Genomic DNA, 24,700 nt, shown 5'->3' with positions numbered 1-24,700 from the left:
GATTAGGAATGCATATCAAACCACCTCCTGAATGGGTTTGAGTAATCAGCAATTTAAATCCATCTCGAAAGTGTTTTGGAGGGCATTTACACCTGGTCTTTTCACAATCGGATTCACATTGTGTGTTTCCACACGAGTAGATGGTAATATATTACATGAATCTTGTTAACTTCTAGCATTCACCTCAGTCAGATAATTTTGAGAGTTTGACAGCACGTTACAGATGAATTCCCTGTGAACCAAGCCATTTTAAAGACTCCAGAACATCTGGGAAAACTCTGTTTTATCAGCTCTTTTATTTATGTGATTATTGACCACTAGGTGGCATTGTGTACAGGTTTTAAAGAAATGGCTACTTTACTATTATTTTAGAAATTTCCAAAATGTCACCATGTTTGGCAAGATCCAAAAAGGACAAAAAGCACTATAAAAGTGTTCCGTATGTAATATAGTACTTGTTTTTAAATTGGGGATTTTTTTTTTTTAACAGATTCTAATGTAAATTTGAATCTGGACAATATGCCAGTTTACATAATTGATCTTCAGCATCATCTCTGTTTTAAAACTTCTAACCAGCAATTTAAAGTATACAATCTACAATACATTTCAAAAGTTTGAGGTTTTAATGTTTTTGAAAAAGTCTCTTATGTGCTCACCAGTGCTGCATTTATTTGACCAAACTTTTTTTTTTTTTTAAGATTCTTAGATGAATAGAAAGTACTAAAGAACAGCATTTATTTGAAATGGATAACTTTTGTAACAACGTAAAAGACTTTTGGTTAATTTAATGCATCCTTGCTGAATAAAAGTATTAATTTCTTACTTTTGGATGGTTGTATATGTCTAAATAATATCCTTTACAATTTTATTTGTCTTGTGTGAGAAGAAATGTCCTTAACCTTTGTACTACAAGTTAGCCATCTTTATCGGCCGGGCCTTGAACATCTACCCCCTGTCTTTCCTGATTAACCTAGGCAGAAGACACAAAATCAGTGGAAACTTTAAGCACATGATGATGTTTGCAGGTATGGTGACCACACCTGGCTTAGTAACTTCCTCTTCTCTGACACTTGATGACATGCGGGACTATTTAATAAAGAAGTAGAATATAAATCAGGGGAATCTAGTGTCCTTTAGTGTCACACTCTTTGATGTGAACTCTGTAGATTTCAACACCCTTTCTGAAGGTTATCGAGATCTAAATTAAGAGTGAAATGAGGCATCAGAATCAGAACATCTCTAATAACGGCTCTTGATGTGGAGCAGCTCCCTCCAGATCAGCAACACCACCCAGCTAAAAGGGCAGCAAAGTGCAGTACCCTTAAAACATCTGATCGAGTGTGATGGCTCTGTTTGCCTGTTAAAGTCCACTAACATTCTATTTGTAGCAGCGCTGTCATTCTTACTAAAATCTGTTGTGACTGCTGCGTGTGTGTTTGTGCTCTGCAGGGCTGCGAGGGGCAATGGCATTCGCTCTGGCGATCCGCGACACCGCCACGTACGCGCGACAGATGATGTTCACCACGACCCTGCTCATTGTGTTCTTCACAGTTTGGGTTTTTGGAGGTGGCACCACGCCAATGCTGTCCTGGCTACATATCAGGTCAGAGTTCAGAAGACCTTGATCAGTGCTTTTTGACCTTTTTGCTTGGAGTGAGGAGCCTTTTTCATGCATAGGAAGTTTTATAATTTGTTTACAGGGACATTTTAGGAATTTTTCAGTGTTTACAAACAGGATGGTAAAGCCTTAGAACATCATACAGACTTTGGGTGGGCTCTTTTGACCTGGACCAGTAAGCTACCACATAGAATTGTACTAACAACTTATCAGAACGCCTTAGCAACAGCATGGCAACACCCTGGAAAGCACATTGAAAAGCAAGGCATCCAGTTTTAAATGGACAAGCAACACTTAGACAACGTAAAATTGAGTTTTTCAATTAGTACAGTGCATAGACATGGAGAACGGGCCTAAACAGACTGTCCAGCAGGTGGCAGAAAAGCTCACCATAAACAGGTTTATTAATTTGATTAATCAAGCAGATTTTGGCAAATGAGGTCATGTGTGTTTTCTTCCTTTCATGATCATTTTGGGGTGTGAATGATGTATTGAGGGTATAACAGGCATTATTGGGACTGTGGCTAGTTTCACACTGTGCTTGTCAACTGTGCACACTCTTCCATTTTGGTTTGTTCCGAGGTGAAATCTGCGCATAAAATGAACCATAGTTCTGCACTTAAGCAGACGGGAAAAGAGCTGGAGTTGTTTATGTCACCAAGAGCTGGTGTTTGTCTGGCTGTCCTCAGCAGGGGCTGGCTGGTACGGCGCCATTAATAAGTGCTGCTTGTTTGTCAGAATAAAGAGGATTATTGAGGACCAGTGCTGATGGCAGCTGATGTAGAATGGGATTGAGAAGCTCACATTATTATCTGCAGAACTGCTGTGCACTCATGGAGTCGCAGATATGTGTAGGGTGGCCATGGCGAGGTGAATCTAAGCTGTGTTAACAACAGTATTTCTGTAAACAAGTTGCTTTTGTCCTTTAATGCCAACAAATTAGGACAATACAGGTTTATATTCATTTTAAATGCACACTAAATGGCTTTGTGTAATTGAGAGCTAATGCACTGGCCTTACGTAAGCTAACTGGAATTAAGACAGATGGGATAAGTTCATAACTGTAATTGTCTTGAGTCTCCTGCTGCTACATAACAATCTTGGAGGCTTTTTTTGTTTAGCTTGCACTGCATCCCATGGATCATGATCACAATGCACTGATGCTGTTTCAGAGTCCAGTAAATATATTTAGCAACGATAACAGATGTCAAATGCATGAGGAAGTTTTCCTAGTAGGATATTTTTTTATTTCAGGATCATGATCACAATGCACTGATGCTGTTTCAGAGATGTTTGCATGTCCAGTGAATATTTAGCAACAATAACAGATGTCAAACGTATATTTCAGCCTAATATTTAATTTGTCATTATTTACTCGCCCTCATGTTGCTTGAACATTGAATGGTTGTTTTTAGTACATCGTTGTTGAATAAACTACACCTGGGGCCTGTACCATGATGGTAGTTCCCTTTCGAGAGTACTCTTGTATTGCGTTTAGCTAAACGCTAGGGGAATTTCCTTTCCCTGAGATTTTGAGGCAAATTTTTATCCTAAAAATACCATGTAAAACGCAGTGCAGCTGTACAGCTCTCAGCAGGAAGCAGCCCGCTGGGCGGGAAGGACCAATCAGGTCCCTCTAATATTCCCACCACAAGGGGCAGCAGAATTTGCATAGCCAAGGGTATAAAAGACCCTGTCTCGCCAGGTTAGTCAGATTTTTTCTTCTTCAGCGACTCACCTCGCTGAGCTCTGGATTAAAGCCTGCCGTCGACACTTACCCAGCAGAACTCTGCAGCCTGAGGACTTCGGGTTCTCCACCTTCAGCCTGCCTTCCAGCTGCGCCATCCGGCACATATCGTTTTATACCAATCCGTGTGTTTGCCGTTGCTACACACACACGAAAAGAGCCGAGACGTTTTTGCAAATGTCTCGTTCCTCCTACGCCTCGTGTAGAGGCTTTCTCCCGGACGAGGATCGGCACATCATCTGCTTCTCATGTCTCGGACGAGACCATGCGCAGGCCGCACTCAACCAGGTCGGCTGCCCGGAGTGCGACGAACTGGCGCTGCAGACCCTTCGGGCTCGGCTCGCCAGTTTTGATCCGAATTCCGTCCCTTGCTCTCAGCCTCTCGAGCCGCTTAAGAAGAAACGGCGCGATCAGAGGGCCCCGGAGCGCTCTGACGAGCACACCCCGGTCATTTCCCCTCGTGCCTCGCCATCGCCTGTCATGTTCGCCGAGGAACAGCACAGCTCCCCTCGTCTGGCGGCTGCTACTGTTTCCTTCGGCGGACCGGAAGAGGAGGAGGATGACAGCTTTTCGCTTGCTGCATCTGAAAGCGGGTGGTCGGACACCGTCTCGGAGCACGCTACTTCGACGCGAACTGCCATGGGCGGCAAAACCTCAGTTGACGATGAGCTTATGCGCCTGCTCACTAAGGCCGTGGGCGACCTCGGTATTGACTGGTCTCAACCCCAGGAGCCCACGAGAAGCAGACTGGACGAGTGGTTTTTCGAGAACCGCCGCCACCCGACCACTCAAAAACCCTTCTTCCCAGAAGTCAACAAGGAATTATCCAAGTCGTGGAAGGCTCCATTTTCATCTCGCGCCAAATTCGCTTTTTCTCCCGCGCTCTCGGTGGTTGATGGCACTCAGGAAAAGGGATATCCCGCTCTTCCTCCCCTCGAGGAAGCCGTCGCTGCACACCTTTGTCCGCCCTCCGCCAGGGGATGGCAGTCAAAGGCTGTACACCCATCTAAAGCCTGCCACACTACTTCCAGCCTCGCCGGTCGAGCATACGCCTCCGCCGGCCAGGCGGCCTCAGCGTTACACTCTATGGCGGTGCTTCAGGTATTCTTGGCCAAACTCCTCCGTTCCCTGGATGGGTCTGTCCCTGATACCGAGGCCCTGAAGGACCTGCGCGGCGCCACTGACTTGGCCCTGTGTGCGACCAAGGCCAACGCTTAGGCGATCGGCAGATGCATGGCCAACTTGACGGTGTTGGAGCGCCATTTGTGGCTTAACCTAGCCGAGATGAAAGACTCGGACAAGACCGCTTTTCTGGACGCGCCCATGTCGCCTTCAGGATTATTCGGTCCCTCCGTGGTTGGGTTCACAGAACGCTTCACCGAGGCTCAAAAGGCCTCACAGGCAATGAGACAATTCCTGCCCAAGCGTTCCAGCTCCTCCGCTAGCCGTCACGCTAAGGCTGGACCAGCCCAGCCCACCAAGGCGGCGCCACCAGCTCACCAGCCTCACACGGCTTCTAAGGCCGGACAGCGTTCCCCAGCAATGTGTCGAAACCTGAGTCGCCGAAGCCGTCCTAGCCAGAGGCACAAAGAGAAGGTGGATAATACCCGCTTCGGCCGGTTTACCACCTCGCTCTCTTCCAAAACGTCCCCAGCTCCCTTCAACCAGGTGGCTGGGCACACTACATACACAGCCAACGAGCCCGCAAACAAGTGCGCTCGCCTGTACACAGACGCCGTTTTCACGGCAACGCATATGAATCACAAAAAGGGTTTTTTCTCTGTAGGCAGTGTGCCAGCATTAAAGCATGTACCCCTACACTCAATCACTCCCCCATGTTCCCCAGCCCCCTGCACTCAGGTGGTTGGAAACATCCTCACAGTCAACGAGCCCGTACTCAAACGCGCTCGCCTGTACACAAGCACCAATATTCTATGTCCCCCGGCCCCCTGCACTCAGGCGGCGGGAAACAATTCCCTCCCAGTCAGAGAGTCTGTGAACAAAAGCGCTCTGATGAATGCCACTTTAACACAACATTATCGGGCCACCGAGTCCCTGTTACCCAGCGACTTTCGTGCCGTGGTAGAGACAACGGTGAGAAGCGACACAAGTCACGTGCTTCGAACCGAAATATCAAAACTGTTAATGAAAGGGGAGGTGGAAGCCGTACACCCCTCACAGAGCGAGTCAGTTCAATATTCTCGCCATAGGTTCCTGCAGTTGCAGCGGCACAGCCAATCAGCACGCAGCTGCTTCCTGCTGAGAGCTGTGCAGCTGCACTGCGTTTTACATGGTATTTTTAGGGTAAAAATTTGCTTCAAAATCTCGAGGAAAGGAAATTCCCCTAGCGTTTAGCTAAACGCAATACTCATTCCCTCTTCTCAGGGAACCGAGGTTACGTTAGTAACCGAAGCGTTTAACAAACTCAGGGTTACAAGATTAGTTTCGAGTTGACAAAACCAAACCAATCTATTGAGGCTTTGTTGGTCCCATGATGCTGATCATCAGCTTTCTCTGTCAACTCAGGCTTTGATCCTGAGTTTAGGAGTTTAGCTGTGACATCAGTAGTGAACAGCCAATCACACGCTGTGGAGCAGTGAAACTGAGATTCACTTCTCTCTTCTGCTTTTTTATAATGTAGTCAAGCAAAAAGCTAATCACATTATTAATTACTGTAATGTTTCCGATGTTGTGAAGAGCGATACTGTTACTGTTGTGCAGCGTTTACTACAGTAAAGTTGACTGAGTCAATCTCTGAGCTGTTGCATATTCATGGGTCCACATGTACTAAATGAAGCTAGGGTAGTTACATTCAAGCTATTTTAAGGCATGAAGACATTTAAATATGTCACTTAAATGTAATTTTGGTGATCAAAGATGCATTTTAAGGGATACAATTATTGACTACAAGGGGGACTTTAAAGCAAATATCTAATCTGGCAGAAACTCAAAACGATCTGCTGAAGTTCAAACTGAGCATCAGTATGGGGAAGAAAGGTGATTTTTAAATGACTTGAACATGGCATGGTTGTTTGTACCAGTCAGGCTGGTCTTAGTACTTCAGAAACTGCTGATCTACTGGGATTGTCACGCACAACCATCTCTAGGCTTTGTGTACATGGTAAATGAGGTGAATCAACACACCTAAAGGCCCACAATGCTCAGGACATGTTTGAGGCTTTTTATTTGTTGCATCAAGTATAGATTTTGTGTTAACGCTGAGGCACCAGAGCTGGTTCTGTACCAAAGCTTTTGCCAACCAGCCAATCGTAAGAGTAGAAGTTGTGTAAACAATCATGCTTTGTAAATAGTTAATGTTTGGTCTGCTGAAGTGGTTAGTTCCTCTAATGCTAATACCATTCATAACATTAGCATAAAGATTGTATTGTCCGGCTGTCTGTATCCATTGGTCCAGTGTGTACATCATGGAGAAAGAGGAGCGTAGCCTTGCTTGTGTGAGGTTCCTACAATTTACTATTGCAATTGCTTTAGGTTAGGGGCTTGAATAAACCCTACTGTGGCGGTGAGTTTTGAGTTTTAATGGTAAAAAAGCACTATTGAAGGAACTTTAAATCCTTACTGTGCGTTCACACCGCCGCCGGCGAGAGCGTCAAACTTCGCTCTGGCCGCTCTGCCATCGACGCTGTAGAAAGATTCGTGGACGCGCTGCCGCTCTGACGTAGATCGAATGCTTGGTCTTTTTTGAAACGGCATTTAAAGGGGCTGCAAAGCAAACACTCATGTTGATCTGCGTTTGTGCAGACTAACCACAGGTAGGGTATAACCGTATAATATAACCTCATGAAATCATTTAAATGTGAAAGTTTAAAAAAAGCAGATCGATGGAAAGAACTTAACAATTATAGTTACATGTTTGCTAACGAAATAAACCAATTAAAAGCCATTTGTGTGGTGGATAAATAATGTTGCACGTCTTCTTATCAAACCCGCCGCACCAGCAGTGATCAACCTCCTCTATTTTGCTTGGGAACTAATGTGGTCGGAACCGAAGTTTACAGCACTGCGTTCTCTAGAATCATCTCAAGCGGAGCACTTCTACATTCCCATTGGTTGCCGCCGGCTGCCGCCGAACCGCGTCATAGCTCATTACCATAAAGTTGACCTGACTTCAACTCTCCTTGACGCCCAAATCGTCCAAGACGCGCCGCGCCGCTCTTGCCGGAGCTCGCCGCCGGGCTCCCATTGAGAATGAATGACTTCCGGCCACTTTGACGCTCTCGCCGGCGGCGGTGTGAACGCACAGTTACTCCTCAATGTGGCATGCAAGTGCACGTACTGTATGCAAAGCAGACATTGATAATTTCCTGTTTCTTTCTGAAGGGCCTTTCATTTTCCTCTGTATGCATACACCCTCTAAATAAAGATTCATATCTTAATTTAGTGTAACAGCACAGCAACTTTAGATTCATGAATTTTGGCAATATATTGGTCCATGGTTCAAGTCACAGCTGAGCCACGAACCCTTACTGTGTGCTGTTTGCATGTTCTCCTCCGGGTGCTCCGGTTTCTCCCACAAAATCCAAAGACATACTGGTTTGGTGGATTGGATTTGCCAAAATGGTCGTTTGAGTGTGTGTGAGTGTGTCCTAGCACTCTCTGGGTTGCGTCAGGAAAGGCATCCGGTGTAAAACCTGTGCCAAATCCTGTGTGTGTGTGTGTGTGTATGTGGATAATTCCAATGAAGCGGACCCTGCAAATGTAAGAAAATATATATAATGGATGTAGGACAATAATCAGACAATACACCGTCAGATCAGAGAGACATTTGGCGTTTCTCTTAATTTAAATTCTGCACAGTAAGAGTAACAGTCCTCTGGTCTCATGGTGCATTAGTGTATTAACATTAGTGATTTTTCTGCCAGCTGTGTTTCCTGAGCATTTAGGGATTCCACCACTGGATTTTTGTTGTTCCACTTTCCAGCTAAATTTGATGGATGTAATTCTCTCTCATTCTCCAAAGGGTTTCCATTACCACAAATGCACTGCAATTGACCTCTGGACTAGCTCACGCTACATTTTTCCATGTTGAGTGAGGGCAACTCTCCAATGTTCACACATACAGACTATTCTTACCTCGACTGCGGTTGTCTCCTGCTTTGGGCAACTAATCAATGTGCAATTAAAAAAGCAATCAGATAACTTGTTGAAATAATTTCGCAAAGCTCCTGTACTTGAGTGGGAATGAGAGAAGAGGATCACGTTTAGCTCAAATAAACAGATGGGATGCCAGTGCTTCTTTGAATTTTTTTTTTTTTTTTGACCACTGCTGACCAGGTCACTTGATATTTAAAGAGAGCTCCCTGTTGAAACTGGAATTGATGGTGTACTTTTAGGCATTTGTCAATGTAATGTCTGAGTGAGTGCTGCGGGGAAAAAAGACATCAGAATGAAAAAGCATGGCCACATTCACATTAAGTGCTGTTTCCGTAAAGATACTTTATTATTGTATTTTAATATTTTTGTTTTAATTATATTTAATTTAAATTGTAAAATTTTTATTTAATGATTAATGTTTTTTTTATTTTTTATAAATAAATTGCTGTATGAAAATGTTGAGAAAAGCCTATATACAGTATTATGACACTTTTGAAATGCCCTGACAGTGGTTGGAGGCTGTCTGTTGCTCAAGATCCTAAGCCGAAAAGGCTCTCTTCTGCATTGGTTTAGACTTTCTTCCTCTGTGTTGGCCAGTTCTCCCTTTTCTAGAACAGTCCCGGGAGGTTCCACTTACTCTATAAACACTGAGCTCCGAGCACAGAGAGCCAATTCATAGAAGGAATGCGAAGCACCGAACACATTTTATGTATCGGAAAGGAAAGAGTATCGGTTTTGCAGAAGAGTTTAAATGAATTTTCGAACTACATAATTTGATTTCTTCAGTCTCAGTGTGTCCAAACAGACCATTATATCAGTCTTTCGGGAATGTTAATTTCCTCAACATTTTAAATCGTGTTACTTGTGATGCCATATGTTCCAATAAACACAACTAGCAATACATAGACACAAAGGCCTACCTTTGAAGTCTATGAAACATCAGAGTTGTCAGGATGTTTGTTTTAAGGGCTAGTCTCTTTTGAATTTCCCTAAAGGGATGAATAAAGTATTCATCATCATCAAGAGTTGTGTGTTGTGCTCAGGGTCGGAGAGTCATCTGCTGCCGAGAAGGAGAGGCTGCGTAGACCGTGGAATTACGTCAGGTGATGATGGACTTTGCAATCTTGTACAGGTGGTGGTGACCTTTTTGCCTCACCTGGTAAACTGCACACTAAAAGCAGTGTTTGTGTGGGTGTGTGATTCTGTAATGTCTGGGCTTCTGCTTTATCGAGCACATACGTCTTGGTTGCTTAAGTCTCTATCTCAGTGTTCCTGCTAAATCTGCTCTACTCCTGTTGCTATCCTGTTTTGTTTTATAGCGATGCACTGAAAAGAAGGATGCTGTCTGAAACCATCAATTTAAGACACTGGACTGAAAATACCTATACAAATGGCTAAACAAATTCTTGATATTATAATATTTTTTAAAGTGATCACTTTCAGTCGAAAACTGTCTGGTATGAGTTCAATTCTGTTATATTGTCTGCAATCTTCTCCTCTACTCAGTATAGAGTACTACAGCTCCCCTTTATGGGCAGTTAACTTCCGTAGCACACTCAAATGTTTGTTCTTGGTGGTTAGTCTTCATGATGTGCCAGTGCATTTCTTCCAGGGCTGCATTTAAAACCGGTGGGAGTCGCTTTGAAAGTGTGTGTGTGTGTGTGTGTGCTGTCACTCCTGTTTTCACATTGGTGTGCTGAAGGAAATCTGTACACAAAGCTCTCTGGCTAAGACTTGACACTGGATGAGTAATACCAAGGCATCAAAAGAAACGAGATTAGGAATTAAAAATGAATAAGCTTCCACTTATACCTGCATTAAAAACAAACAATCTGCTGTCCTTGGCTTCAGTACGTCTGATACCGCAGTGCCGTGCACAGGCTGACAGCGAGAGCTGCTCTGACCGTCTTACAGGAAGGATATGTATGTTTAGTATCCACCATGCTGATATGCTTTCCGCACAGGCGTGCATACTGCGTAGAAAGTGGTTAGGGGCGGCACTTGGTACTCTCCCTCGATCTTTGCTTTGCCTTTTTGTTATAACTGGCCCCTCTGACCTCCTTGTGAACTTTTAATGTAGCCCACTCTCCAGCTGCTGGCCTGGTCATTACAGTAGCCTAATGTTTATATTGTTTTACATTCATAGATTTTTCTTTGTATTCCATTTCCTGTTTAGTTTTGTCTCTTACTTTTCCTCCTCTGAACACCTCCACCCCCCCCCCCCCCCCCCCCCCTCTGAACTGATTTTTTTTTTCTTCTATAAAGTTCAAGCTCTCTCCTTCCCCACCATTTTCCCTTCCCCAATGTAACTTGCATATGAGTAAATCAACCCAGAGTCCTGTTTGGACAACTCTGTAAACCATTGGGGAGGAAAACTGTCTTTTGTTTTACAGACCGTTCTTATCCAGACGTGGTAGAAACAACATCAGCTTGTTAAAACACCCAGTTTGTCACATATATGCGTCACTGGCTTTGGCACAAGCATGTTAACAGTTTTTTTTTTTTACTTCTCTATTTTAATAAATGTCACCTACATTTTGAGAAACAAATCCTCCTCGCTGACTGTAAAAAGATAAGACATTCGGTAAAGGTTTTACTACTTGCGAGACCGATAAGTCAGTTCTTTTTGTTTTCATTGGCGCTTGTCCACATGGGCGGCACTAGAGGCTCAGAATGCCTGAGCATCTGCTAACCCTCAAGCTCTGTCTAACATCACAATGAAGTCTCTGTTGATCCTTGGGGTTCAAAAGCCAGTAGCCACATCATTTCCACTGCTTTAATTGAGAGGGAGAATGAAAGATGAGCCATAGGATCAAAGATCAGTAAATATACTTAAAGGCCAAAGTGAAAGTTCACCTAGTGTGTCACTTATCTCAACAGAATCTAACCCTATGAGCTCTAAAGGTCTGCTGGGTTCTCCTCGTATTTCAGCCAGTCAAGCGAATGGGAGAGCATGTCTGGCTATTCCCACAGGTTTGGTCTCCACTACAGACAGAAGTCTGGTCCACTTTGCAACTTATTCTGGCCAAGAACCATCAAAAATCATTAGGGATGCTAATGATATTACAATTCTGACTGATACCGATAAGCCAATAATTATTATCATGTTAAAGTCAATCAGCAATCAATCAGTGTTATTGTAGTATTAGTTATATACTATTATAATATTTATGAATATTTAGAAGCTGTTATTATTACATATTCAATTTTAATTAATATTTATTTCAGTTTTAGTCATTTTAATACTTCAACTTAAATGAAAAGTAGAAATGTTTTTTAACCAATAAATGGTGGATTATTAAAATTCTATACCTTGACTAAAAAATACAACATTAAAAACTGAAATAAAGCATATTTAGGCATCACAATGTAATATGTACAGTATGAAAAAAATATTTTGAGAGTATATTTAAAGGTCCCATTATTTTATAATGTTTCCTGAGGTGTTTACATCATAAAATGTTAGAAATAAAAGTCATTTTTCTATCCTGATTTTAGTCCTCTGGCTTGAATGCTCTGTTTGAAGGGGCGTGTCTGCTGTAAGACTGCAATGTAAACGCCCACTGCTGTGACTGGCTGGCATTTGAAATGCGTATTACATGTGGAACCCCTCTTGAATACTTTTACTACGTTTTTTTTTTAGTGGTGGGCCGTTATCGGCGTTAACGTGCTGCGTTAACGTGAGACTCTTATCGGGCTATAAAAAAAATAATCTATTCTCAAAATTGGGTTGGGAGCTGGGTCTATACCAGGCAAGCTATGATGACTTTCACCTTGATATTTTAGCGCGGATGTATACCTAGCCGAATTGCACTGTAGGGGCGAGAGAATGAGTCTTCGAACCTTTGTGTATTTGAACCCGCGGGGTTGCACATGACGTTAATTCTACTAATTCCCGCAGATTTCGCGCTCGCATCTGAAGCACACACACACATACCATAATAAAGCCGCCTCTGACATACAAGTGCAAAAATGAGCTCCTTTTTCCATCTTATTAATGGTCAAATACACTCAAAAATGTCTCCGTGCCCATCTTGGTGAGTTTTGACGTAAACACAGTCGTAACCAACTCACAGGAACAGTGTTTGGGATCCATGCGTGCGTCAGGTCCTAAAGGGACAGAAGTTATTTATTATTCAAACTACAAAAAGACAAACGATCACTTATGAGCACACGTATTCTGAATGCCTTCGGCAGAATTCAAAGGAGCCATTTTAATCTAGATTAATTCCAAGATTACAGTGAGATTAATCTAGATTTAAAAAATGTATCTATGCCCACCACTAGTTTTTTTACTACTACAGCGGTCGAGATTAACGAATCGTGAAAGTGTTGATTGTAGCATTATTTGTAGATCTTTTCCCATCACATGACAGTCTGTTGATCGCTTGAATGCAGTGATCTCGTCATTTCAACACGATTTCTCTCACAAAATGCTTTCACCTAAACTAACAGCAAACACAATATCGACATGAATACAGTAAGAGCTTCGTTGTGCAGCATAACGGCGTCGTTCATTGTAACGGTAGTTTGGTAAAGTGTGCAGATATGCTCGCCATGTGCTTCAAACATTATAAAGAGTGTTCTTTGATCGCGCTCTGTAGGTGTAATCACAATTTAAATTACAGAATTGTTTCATGCTACTAAGAGAAACAATGTGATCGTTTAGTCACTGGCTTGATTCACTGATGCATAAACAGTATTAAATGATTTAGAAAGAAAGTCTGTGTGAACTTGAATAATTAGCTACACATCAGAAATCACTGCTCATAGATCAGGCATTAATGAACACGGTTACTTGCGGTTTGTGGCGGTGCTGTCGAATCCATATCGTAAAAGTCTGTAAAGCCTGCGCTGACATTGCGACTGAATTAAATGTAAAAAATAAACTGAATCCATTTTCTCCTAATTCTCTGGGCGAGCAAAGCAGAGAAAGGGGAGGTAACCCTTTCCTCGTATGACGACATATAGGGAAGATTCCAGATTGGCCCATCTGAGCTTTCATTTTCTCAAAGGCAGAGCAGGATACCCAGGGCTTGGTTTACACCTATCTCCATTTCTACTCACTGGGGGACCATAGACAGGCTAGGGGAACTAATATTAATGTAAAAAATGTGAAATACAATTAATGTGAAATTTTCATGTCATGGGACCTTTTAATTGTGCTATTCAATTAGTATTAATTAGCAAAGTAATCTACAAGTAACAAGTGGAGGAAAAATATAATATTTAAACCTATAGCATTTTACATGGATACATTTTCTACATAGCGTATAACATTTTTATCTCACAATTCTTGATTCTTTTTCTTGCATTTGCATGTTTATATCTCTCAGTTCTGACTTTATAACTCGCAATTGTGAGTTTATATTACAATTCTGAGGGGAAAAAAGTCTGAATTGCGGGATATAAACACGCAATTCTGAGGAAAAAAGACATATAATAATTCTGTATCTTGTGAGATATAAACTCCGATTTGCAAGAAAATTGCAGATGTCAGAATCGTGAGATATAAACTTGAAATTAACTTTTTTTTAAATTCTTTTATTCCGTGGCTTCCACAGATTGCTACTGAAGAACTGTCATTTTCTGCCTGATCCGCCCACAAAAAACGTCATCGCTGTTTGCAAACACAATTGATACTGATAAATAAAATATCTCTAATATCTGATGATAAACGATATGGTACTAGTATTTTGTACATCCCTTGTTTATTTTGTTTTAACTTGCTGTCTAGTGGTTGTAAATTACCTTATCATTCATTTCCTTGCCTTGCTGAAGCTGGCGTGTTGTGTAAAAAAAGGTCATAACATGATCAACATCTCTCTGTTTGATCAATATCTTCTCTTTTCATCGTGCTGCTGCTGGTTGTGGGTTTTGCTAAAAGGTCACAGCACATATGTGGCTACATTTTGAACTGTCACACAAGCGCGCGCACACACACAGACTGACGTTCAAATTCTGTCTCTTTCAGGGTTGGAGTGGATCCCGATCAGGATCTTCAGCAATGTGGGGACAGCTTCCAGGTCCTTCAGGGAGTAAGTCTCAATTTGTTTCTGTCCTCCTGCCAATGAAGCTTTTACCATCATTATATTTCAAGATTTAAACTTTGCTTTGTACATGAGCGATGCTTTAAATCAATGTGCTAGATGTGCTAGGAAACGTGCTAGATGAACAGTCTTATAATGTTCCGTAGACTTGCATTTGAAGAAAGAACTTGGCAACACCCTAAAAAACCCTCAGAACTAGTTTTATGGTTTTGCACTGACAAATCTCACTTGCATTTTTTCAATTGAATTGCCGCCACTGACATCATAATGTTCCTTTTGCACTTTAATGTGAAACCAAATATACAGCTACCCCAAAACCACACGTAAATTCATTCTTCCGGTTCTCTGCCTCTAAAAACTGTGCAATGATCCCTAGAATGATAAAGAATTGTGGACCCCTTCAAAAGTGGCAATGCAAACAATCTCTTAGCTGTTGCATTGTGTGTCAGCACTTCTGCCCATGTCATGTTTGAAACCCGTGGTTTTTGAAGAAATGCAAATTCATGCATCAATGTAGAGACACAAGTTGCTTTTTATATCACGAATTGTTACTCAAATAAGGATGGCAAAGCTAATTAGGAGTGGACACCTTGGAAACGAATGACATTTCTACCTCTGTTTATCCTGGTTTAAACTGGTTCCATTATAGAGCGATGACAAAAATAAGATCAGTTGAAGCCAATCATCTTCTTGTCTTCTTGCGAAAGCACACTCCTTTAGAAGATAATGCAGACCGCAAGCACTAGTAATATGAACGCTGAGGATGTCAAAAGTACTGGTACTGTGGTACAAAGTTGATGCTGAAATAATAAAGATGTAACAATAATAGCGTTTGTGAAGTATCGGTAGTCAAACAGTTTACATGCTCTTTGAAGAGTGCTTGTGCTTGTGACTGACCGTGAGTGGTCAAACGCACTTATTGATAAACATAGTGGGATGAGAAATGTAATTGACGCCAAAGTAAAAAAAATTCAACTTGGGCGTCAGACGCAAATTCGCTTCAAACGCATGAATGTACAAAAAGCACCACTCGCGAGTAGATGCTCAATTTGCGTCAAATTTGCGTCATTTGCGCAAACTGGATGCGCGAATGAGGCGGAATCGCTTCCATCGCGCCGCGCCGCAGGACCTCCAGACGCGCGTCAACGCGCCTTTCCATTGATTTAACATGGAAATAACTCGCTCCTAACGCTCTATTCGTGTTTGGTGTGAACGCAGCATAAGACAAAAAATAAGTCGTTTGTAGTAACGTTCCTTATAGTTAGTGCAGTTCTTTAAAAAAAGCTTTTGAAGTTCCCAAATATTTTTTTAAAGGGATAGTTCACCCAAAAATTAAAATTGTCATAATTTACTCAACTTTATATTGTTTCAAACCTGTATGAGTTTCTTTCTTCTGTTAAGAAGATATTTTGAATAATGATGGTAACCAGAGAGTTGATGGTAGTCATTGACTTCCATAGTACAAAAAATTATATGGAAGTCAAAGGCTACTGTTTGTTTACCATCATTCTTCAAAATATCTTCTTTTGTGTTTCTCATTTTTGGGCTATCCCTTTAAAAATATTTTTTTTCTTAAGAATAAAATAAAGTCAGGAGAGAGAACCTTTTTGTTTTCCACTGTAAATTATTTCTCAACATTACTGTCAGATAGTAAACTTTTAAACAGACACAAGTGTTTTTGTATATTGCATAAGCAGGATATAGTCAGTGGGTGAGAAGGATCTGCTTGGTCTTTTAAAGGTGCAGTGTGCAAATTTTAGCGGAATCTAGCAGTGAGGTTGTGAATTCCAATCGACCAGCGTTACGGTAGCCGACACAGGGCAAAAAATGCCGCCGTCGGAGAGAGCAGAGAGTGATTAGCACTCTGTAGAGTAGTTTGTCCGTTTAGGGCTACTGAAATATGAAAAATGGCGGCGTAAAATGGCGATTTCACTCTAAGGGGAAACGCGGTGTATGTAGATTGAAATGGCTCATTCTAAGGTAATAAAAACATAACGGTTCATTATGTAAGGTATATACACCACTGAAAACATAATAATGTATATTCCATTTCTGTCAATAGATCCTCATAAATACTACACACTGCACCTTTAAGAGGCCTTTATGTCTCTCTTTCCTTTTGACATCCCTTAGTATTTAAATCTTATTCAAGTATGTTGACTTACAAGTATGCTAGATTAAAAAAGTAAAATATAATAGAAGTAAAACATTTCTGTGTAACTTGTAATGTTGTGATGCTTAATATTTGAAACCTTTGGAATGTAAAACAAGTCGCAACTTTAAGAGGTTATTTACGATCATTTCTAAAAACAGTTTTTCATGAATATATTTATTTATTTTATTTTGAGGACTACAATATACTGTACATATTACAAAATAATATACACTAAAATGTATAACTTCAAAATAGAAAGCAAGAAAATAATAAATAAGGATTTTATTCTTAAAAAGTTTCAGTGTTAATAAAAATTAGATATTATTAACCAAACAACAGTGTTGAAAAGAGGAACGTACTGCTCTTAATTTATGTCTTTATTACTACATGCATGCCATTGTTCATTTTTATTTGTTAATATTTTTTTTAAAAAGTAGTAGTGTTTTCAGGAGGTTATTTGTTTTTGCTTTGGTATTGAAAATCGTGCAGCTTTACTTGTACTGGGATCAACTATTGAATTTTTTTGGTATCATGACAACCCTAATGAGTATGTGTACAGTTTTACTTTTGTTGATGTACACTTTCTGTCTTTGTCACACATCTTATCTTATTAACGGTGGTCCTCACTACAGTATTAACGCTAAAGGAATATGGCAAGCTTAGGGTAGGTTGCAGTATAGCGTTACTGTGAGCTTGTTTGTGATAGCATTAATCTGTAATCTCTTTAAATGCAATGAAGCTGAAGTTGAAGCTGAACTCATGAGAACTTGGAGAAACGTACTGGCCGTTGAAAGAACAGATCGAGACTTAAGATTTAACCACGTATACAGAGTCAGATGATAAATATGGATGAATATTAAGCGTGTTAACTGTTAGTGTAGAATAACTGGTTAAATATCACACTTCATTTTACCCATTTGAAAGTCTGCTGAAGTTTTAATATGCCCTGGTGTTATGTTGCCAGTAGTGATATAATTAAATTCTAGACTTTACCTTTTAAATATAGAAGTTTAATGACCGCAAATTAGCTGTAAATGCTGACAGTTTGTAATTTGTAATGCTGGGTGAAAAATATATTTTCACTTTCATTATTTGTGCCATTTTTGGCACAGAAAATACACACTGCACTTTTAATTCTTTATTACCTAAAAGGCAGACTTTTGAGCTCGCATTTAAAGTGTCTGCTTTCTAAACCGTTGATTTACTTCAAAATATCTTTTTTATTCTATTTGAACAGCCTCTACTTCTACCTCAAACCTGATTGTAGCCTGGATTGCTGTTTGCTGTAGGCTAAATAGACTGATGTTCAATGATGCAAATACAACTATATATTGACTTTGTAACATTTATTCAATGATTTTCTTGTCTGCCTCAATAATGAATTGTACTTCTCTTCTCTATATTTCAATGTTATAGTAAGGTTTCCAAACCCTGCCCTAGATTATACAAATGAGAATTGCTTCCTCTTTCTCCTCAGGATGGAACCCAGTCAGAAGGGCAGAGCAAGACCAAGCAGGAGAGCGCCTGGCTCTTTAGACTTTGGTATACTTTTGACCACAAGTATCCTTTCAGCATGCCATTCACAACAACACACACTTACACACTTTTGTGGTCCTTTCATTGAGAACTCGAGCACGGCTGAGCATTACTTCTTGCTTTCACCGTTCTATTATCTGCTTTTTTCCGTGAGACTAGCCAGTGAGGTTGCTCTGGCTCCATGCAAATGACTAGCAAAAACATGTGCTCCCAAACCATAAACAACAAACAGAAGAGAGACATTTTGATGAAACTAGCTAAAGCGGATCTGGATGAATATAAATGCAGAGTAAGTTTCCAAGATTTCATAGGATAGCTGTTCCTCTGAGGCCTTAACTGAGCCTTTAAAGCCCCAAACCGACAGGCCTCAACCTCCTTTGCACAACTACCGCTCCAAAAAAAGCTCCAGGCTGAGCTCTGCACCTCTATACGAGCCACTGGAAATGTCATTACGTCTTTTTTTTGTACAGAAAGTCAAATAAAATGACTGCAGTTCATTTTCACAAAGTCGTTAAGTCCTGGATGAAGCAGTCGATGATTCTTGAGCTCTCAGCAGGGCCTGTACACTTAATTATTTTGTGCTGGGTGGTTTACTGTAGCTGTACCTTTTCAGTGAGTGGGTCGTGGGTGGTGAAAGGAGCAAAATGGCAAAAAAAGGGTTTTATTTAGATTACAGTTGCTAGAAATAATGCTTAAAGGTGAAAGTAGCGCACACACATTTTCTCACATGCTCCTCGATCCGCTTACTGCACAGCTGTGGCTAGCAGCTCCACATGTGATGACTCACAGGTCCTCAGAGCTTATGTCAGATGTTTATTAGGAGTCTTAGCTTGTGATTTTTCTCTGCGTCCTCAGCCAAGCATTTGAGCTTACATGCGTGTTGTCTTGTCTTATTGTTGACAACACACCAACCTACTAACTTTTTCACAGGCCCTCGGAAGTGGAAAGTGTGAAGTAAAGTGTTTGTGTGCTTTCCAAAAGACCACTACAATTGAATTGGCCAGCAGCCTGTTTTTATTTCTCTTTGGATACCAGACCACGCTATTGGACATCCTACAGAGATATTTTTCAGAGTATTTACCTGGCAACCTCTCTCTAGCCCTGTAGGGGACATCCTGCTTCCCCCTCAAAGATATTATACACTTCCAAATACATCACAGAGTGTTCTTGGTTTCAAGCCATCAACACTATTTTTATCATTCTCTGTCAAAAATAAGAAACACAGTATTGCTGCCAAATGCGTACTAGCTGTCCTGCTTAGATCTGAGTGAGCTATTTAAGGGGACTGTGATCTGTTTACTCTACGATTATGATGCTGAGACTCAATCATATCTGTTCTGAGATGAGTGCTCGCTGCTGCCATGCTAAATTTAAAAGCTTCCGTTATGAGCAAAGCTATTTTTGAATTGGTTGTTTTGAAATCTTTAGCGTGGACGAATGCCGGAAGTAACAGTCTTGCAGTCAAAAAACATTTTCATTATTTACTCGTCCTCACAAGGTTCAAAACCAGTGTGCTTTTTTCCGCTTTTTTGGATCACAAAAAGATTGTCCAAGTTAATCTTTTGCGTTCAATGAAAGTAAATAGAACTGGGGATCAGCAACCCTTGGAACGTGTGCCAACTTTGGCATGCACAGGGATAATCACTGGCACGGGATAATAACCTGTGCTAGCGTGCAGATCTGACAATCCATTTGTGCAACCAAAGGTGATTTTATTCCTCTGTGTGCCATAAGTTTGCAGATATGCCGACGCATTAACCAGTGTGACTGTATAGATTTGTGGTTCACATCTGCCTGACATTGACACTTCAGCAGATTTTTCCTTAACCCAAGTACAGTTACCTGAAGCCTATCCTGACCCATAGCGGCCCCCCTCTGACCACCACCCTGCCGGCCTGCTGCGGTCCACTGGCTCGATGCCTGACCAGCCCCCAGGCCTATGAGGTAAGACCACATATGCACACACAGTTATTAAATCAAACTGCTAGATGTATTAATAATAAATAAAATGATTATAAAAATATAAATAAAAAAATAAGTCAATTAAATTAGATAAATTATATATTTAAAAAAAAAAAAAAATCAAATGTTCCCCAAATTTAATTTATTTTTAAAAAAATATTTTGTATGGAAAATATAATAAAAATGTAAATTCTTTTAAAAGCATTCAATTTTTTTTTAAATATACGTTCACCAAGCCTGCATTTGTTTAATTAAATATACAACAAAAACAGTAATGTTGTGAAATAATATTACAATTTAAAATAACTTTTACATATAAATAAATTTTAAAATGTAATTTATTCCTTTTCAGCAGCCATTACCATCACATGATCCTTCAAAAATTATTCTAAAATGCTGACACTCTCAACATTGCCATCAGAGGAATAAATTATGTTTTACATTTTTAAAAGTTGTAATATTTCACAATATTACTGTTTTTACTGTATTTTTCTTTTCAAATGTAATTGCATTTTTTAAAAATATATCCACCTTATTCCTACGCCCCATGACGCTTTGCGCGAATTATTGGTGTAACTTCCGTTAAAGGATTAGTTCACTTCCTGATTAAAAATTTCCTGATAATTTACTCACCCTCATGTCTTTCTTTCTTCAGTCGAAAAGAAATTAAGTTTTTTGAGGAAAACATTCCAGGATTTTTCTCCACAGAATGGACTTCTATGGCAACCAACGGGTTGAAGGTCCAAATCAATGCAGTTTCAAAGCACTTTGAAGGACTTCAGAGGCTCTGCACGATCCCAGAAGAGGGATAGGGTCTTATCTAGCGAAACCATCTGCCATTTTTAAAAACAAAATAAGAATGTATATACTTTTGTAACCTAAATTGCTCATCTTGCGCTGCTCTGCGACACGCCACGTATTACATAATCACGACGGAAAGGTAACTCTAGACGTAGGCGGAAGTACCGCCCCTAGCGAACATGCTAAGACTAATACAAACCAAAACTAATACTAATACCAAAAATACTCAATTTCCAACTTCAAAATCGTCTGGCATTGTTGTTTTACCTTTTTCCCTAAGGAGTGTTTGTATTAGTCTTTGCATGCGGGACTTCTGGCCTACGTCTAACATGACTTTTCCAACGTGATTACGTAATCCGTGCCATGCCGCAGAGCAGCGGAAGATGAGCAATTTAGGTTAAAAAGTGTATATATATATATTATTTATTTATTTTAATTTTTTATGGCCGGTCGTTTAGCTAGATAAGACCCTATTCCTCGTCTGGGATTGCGCAGAACCCTTTGAAACTGCATTGATTTGGACCTTCAACCCGTTGGTTGCCATAGAAGTCCATTATGTGGAGAAAAATCCTGTAATGTTTTCCGCAAAAAACCTATTTTCTTTTCGACTGCAGAAAGAAAGACATGAACATCTTGGATGAGAAGGGGGGTGAGTAAATTATCAGAAAATGTTCACTTTGAAGTGAACTAATCCTTTAAGCTGTAAACAATTAGTGAAAGGCTCTCAGTGAAAGGTCTGTATTATGTAACATACGTTGCCTTAATCAAAAATGTTCAACTTCAGCATTGTGTGATACGATTTCAAAGTGATTTCCGTCATTTTGACAGATAATAAATTGTATTTACCTGTGAAAACAAACCTGGAACGAGACATGATGATTTGAGGAGAAAAACGAGAGATTCTTCATGCATTCCAGTGAATTATTAATGGGATATATCGTAAATTAAATCTTGAGAACAGACCACAAATGTGCAGTATATGTTGTCCTTTTTCATACTGTTACAGCGGAATTCAAAGGGGAAAATAATCATGAGGAAAGGAATGCAAAGTTTCCATAGATATTCTTGTTATAGCATATCATATAGCCTAGTCATAATGTATTATCAACACGTTAAAATGCCAATCGTTGCATTATTCTCATGATAATAAAACATGAAGGAAAATTGACAGCTCATTCAGTCAAACTGACGGATAAGCTTTATTTGTTGCGCAACCTTATGATTTGAAAAGACTCTTTAAGTCTTTTTGAATGGAATTCCCCAAACGAATTACATTTTAAAAGGAGAAGTGCCATCCATAATTCAAAACGTAGTAGGCTCGTCAGGAATAAGGTGGATAAAACCCTTCATTTCCTCTTAATTCAAAATATGTGAAAACCAAACGCATGCATTATCCATTGACAAGGTAGATCCAAACTGATACGCTTTGGAATTAACCCAATGGCAATATTCTCAAAGCGACCCATTATCTTCCAGTATATTGGTCATCACTTCACACTCCGCTTTGCTATGTTTCTAGAGAAGTAGCTTTTTCTGAGTTCCTCAACTGCACGCTTTGGTTTCCATAGCTTGCTTTCCAATGTTGTTGCTGCTCTGTGAAACCCTGTTTGAAAAGAAAAGAGAGAAAGAAAGACAGACGCACAAAAGCACTGGGGCTTTTAGACTGGACACAGATCCGAAGGAAGACGCATTCAGTGTGTGCCCGGTCACAAAAGAGCCTTTCATGATGCCACTCTGATGATGGTGAGCCCGAGAGGCTTTCCAATATCTCAAGCATGGAGAACACAGTTATTCACAGTGGTCACAGCCCCATTCATTCCTGCAAATTCCCCTATTCATCACAATGCTCATACTGTAGCTCGGGCTGCTTAGCTGAGCTCACAAACGTCTTATATTCTTGCTTTGTGCTGTTGGGCCACAATAAGCTAAATGTCCTCGAGAACTGCTTGATCGCCCACCTCTCTCCCACTTAACACAATCATGCCCCTCATAGCTGCAGAGGAGAGAACGGCGCGAACACCAGCAAAGAGTTATCCGTTTTCAGACCTATAATGACGATGGTTCTCTCCTCAGTGCATGAGTCATAATGTTTGTCACGTACATCCTGTTGCACTGGGTCAGACCATCTAAATACCCCAATGTGTCTGTCTATATATATATTTCTATTCCTCTTTTCTGGTTTTGATTGTTCTCTCTAGTCCCTCCTAAAACATGTCATATAAGGTTCACAGTCCCAATTTGCATACTTATGCACTATTCTATAACGGTTTTAAGTATAAATAGTGTAAGTGGTGTGTTCACACTGAAAATTCCAAAAGGAAAAAGGGCACTTTAAATACCCGGATGATGAACTCAATTAACGGAAAAAGCGAAGTGTGGAATGTTGGACACTTCGTGCACTCAACTGTCACAGATTTAATTACGTAGAGGAGGGGGAGGCACTACCAGATTCCGATGTTGACTGACAAGATAGCCATGTAAAGTTCATGCACTACACGGTTGAGTACATAGTGCATAAGTACATAGTGTATAGTGCGTCATTTGGGCCACAGCTAGTCTCTTTCACTATTTACTTGAATTATGTTTTCTTGCTTTGCTGCTCATTTCACCCCGCCTCTCCCTCTCTGTTCTGCGGTCTCGTTTAAAAAGCTTAAATTTTCATATTCACTTCCTCCATCTGTGTTTATTAGTTGCTTGGTCATTTAAATCTGAGAATGAAAAAAAAAAAAAAAAGATTTGTTAATGTGTTCTTTTTTTTTTTAGTGCTGTCAAATCGCATCCAAAATAAAAAGCTTGTGTTTACATAATATATGTGTGTGTACTGTGTATAATTATTATGTACATATAAATACACACACACACACACACACACACGTATATATTTAAGTAAAAAGTGTTATATTTATAAATAAATATTTAATATGTAATTTATGTATATATATGTGTGTGTGTGTGTGTATATATATATACATATATATATATATATACAAATGGATTTGACAGCACAATTTTTTAAAATTGATGCCAATTTATATATTTTTAACTTTTTTTTTTTAGTTCCTCTATTTAAATCAGTTTTGTATTGTTTCAAAAGTGAAGAACAGAAATGTATGAATCGTTCATTTATGGTGGTTAAATATGGGATAATGTATAGTCAACAAGTCATTGTCACAAAATATGCAACTCCTCTGTTTTGATTGGAGAAGCTGTTGGAGAACTGTTTCCAATAGTCTTGTCTTCTTATGGAACCATTTTCAGTGGCAACGCAAAAATAAACCGGCCTTATTGTGTCTAACATGTACATCATTAGCTGTGGGTTAAATATTAAGAGAGGTTTGATTTGCTATAATGGCCGATTTAACTGAACAGTATTTCTCTAATTCCACGGCTACTTCGCAAATAAACAACATTAAATATTTTATTATGCATGAAGAAAGATACCACAGAGCCTCTTTCTTTCAGTCAATTGTTGCCTGGGACTGGAAGATTAATTATCCAGTTTAGCGGTCATCATACAAAAAAATATTCGCTTGAATGCCACAATTGACCGGAACAGGCTCACTTCACCATCTAAATCACACCACCCTAAACCATTAACATGGAGCAGGCGTTATTTAGATCCTTCTCAAAGGATTTAAACAGCAGCTATATGTGAAGCTAAATGTTGCATAACAGAGTTTAGTTTGTTTGATCTGTTGGCACACAGTGTAATCCCT

General features: G+C 40.1%; 1 protein-coding gene across 2 annotated transcripts in view; it reads left to right on the top strand.

Moving 5' to 3' along the window:
* slc9a7 (solute carrier family 9 member 7) overlaps positions 1 to 24,700 on the top strand; it is a 53,309-nt gene that overhangs the window by 25,048 nt on the left and 3,561 nt on the right. Inside the window, exons 11-16 of one of the 2 annotated variants that reach the window (XM_079841150.1) lie at positions 914 to 1,025; positions 1,450 to 1,603; positions 9,524 to 9,583; positions 14,455 to 14,518; positions 18,163 to 18,245; positions 20,060 to 20,165. In XM_079841150.1, coding sequence (XP_079697276.1) covers positions 914 to 1,025; positions 1,450 to 1,603; positions 9,524 to 9,583; positions 14,455 to 14,518; positions 18,163 to 18,245; positions 20,060 to 20,165 — 579 coding nt within the window. The remainder of the gene's footprint in view (positions 1 to 913; positions 1,026 to 1,449; positions 1,604 to 9,523; positions 9,584 to 14,454; positions 14,519 to 18,162; positions 18,246 to 20,059; positions 20,166 to 24,700) is intronic. The other variant, XM_079841151.1, reaches the window with a different exon arrangement.

The sequence above is a fragment of the Gobio gobio genome, assembly GCF_949357685.1.
Source record: "Gobio gobio genome assembly, chromosome: 17".
NCBI classification, from domain to species: domain Eukaryota; kingdom Metazoa; phylum Chordata; class Actinopteri; order Cypriniformes; family Gobionidae; genus Gobio; species Gobio gobio.
This window is presented reverse-complemented; position numbering and strand designations above follow the sequence as displayed.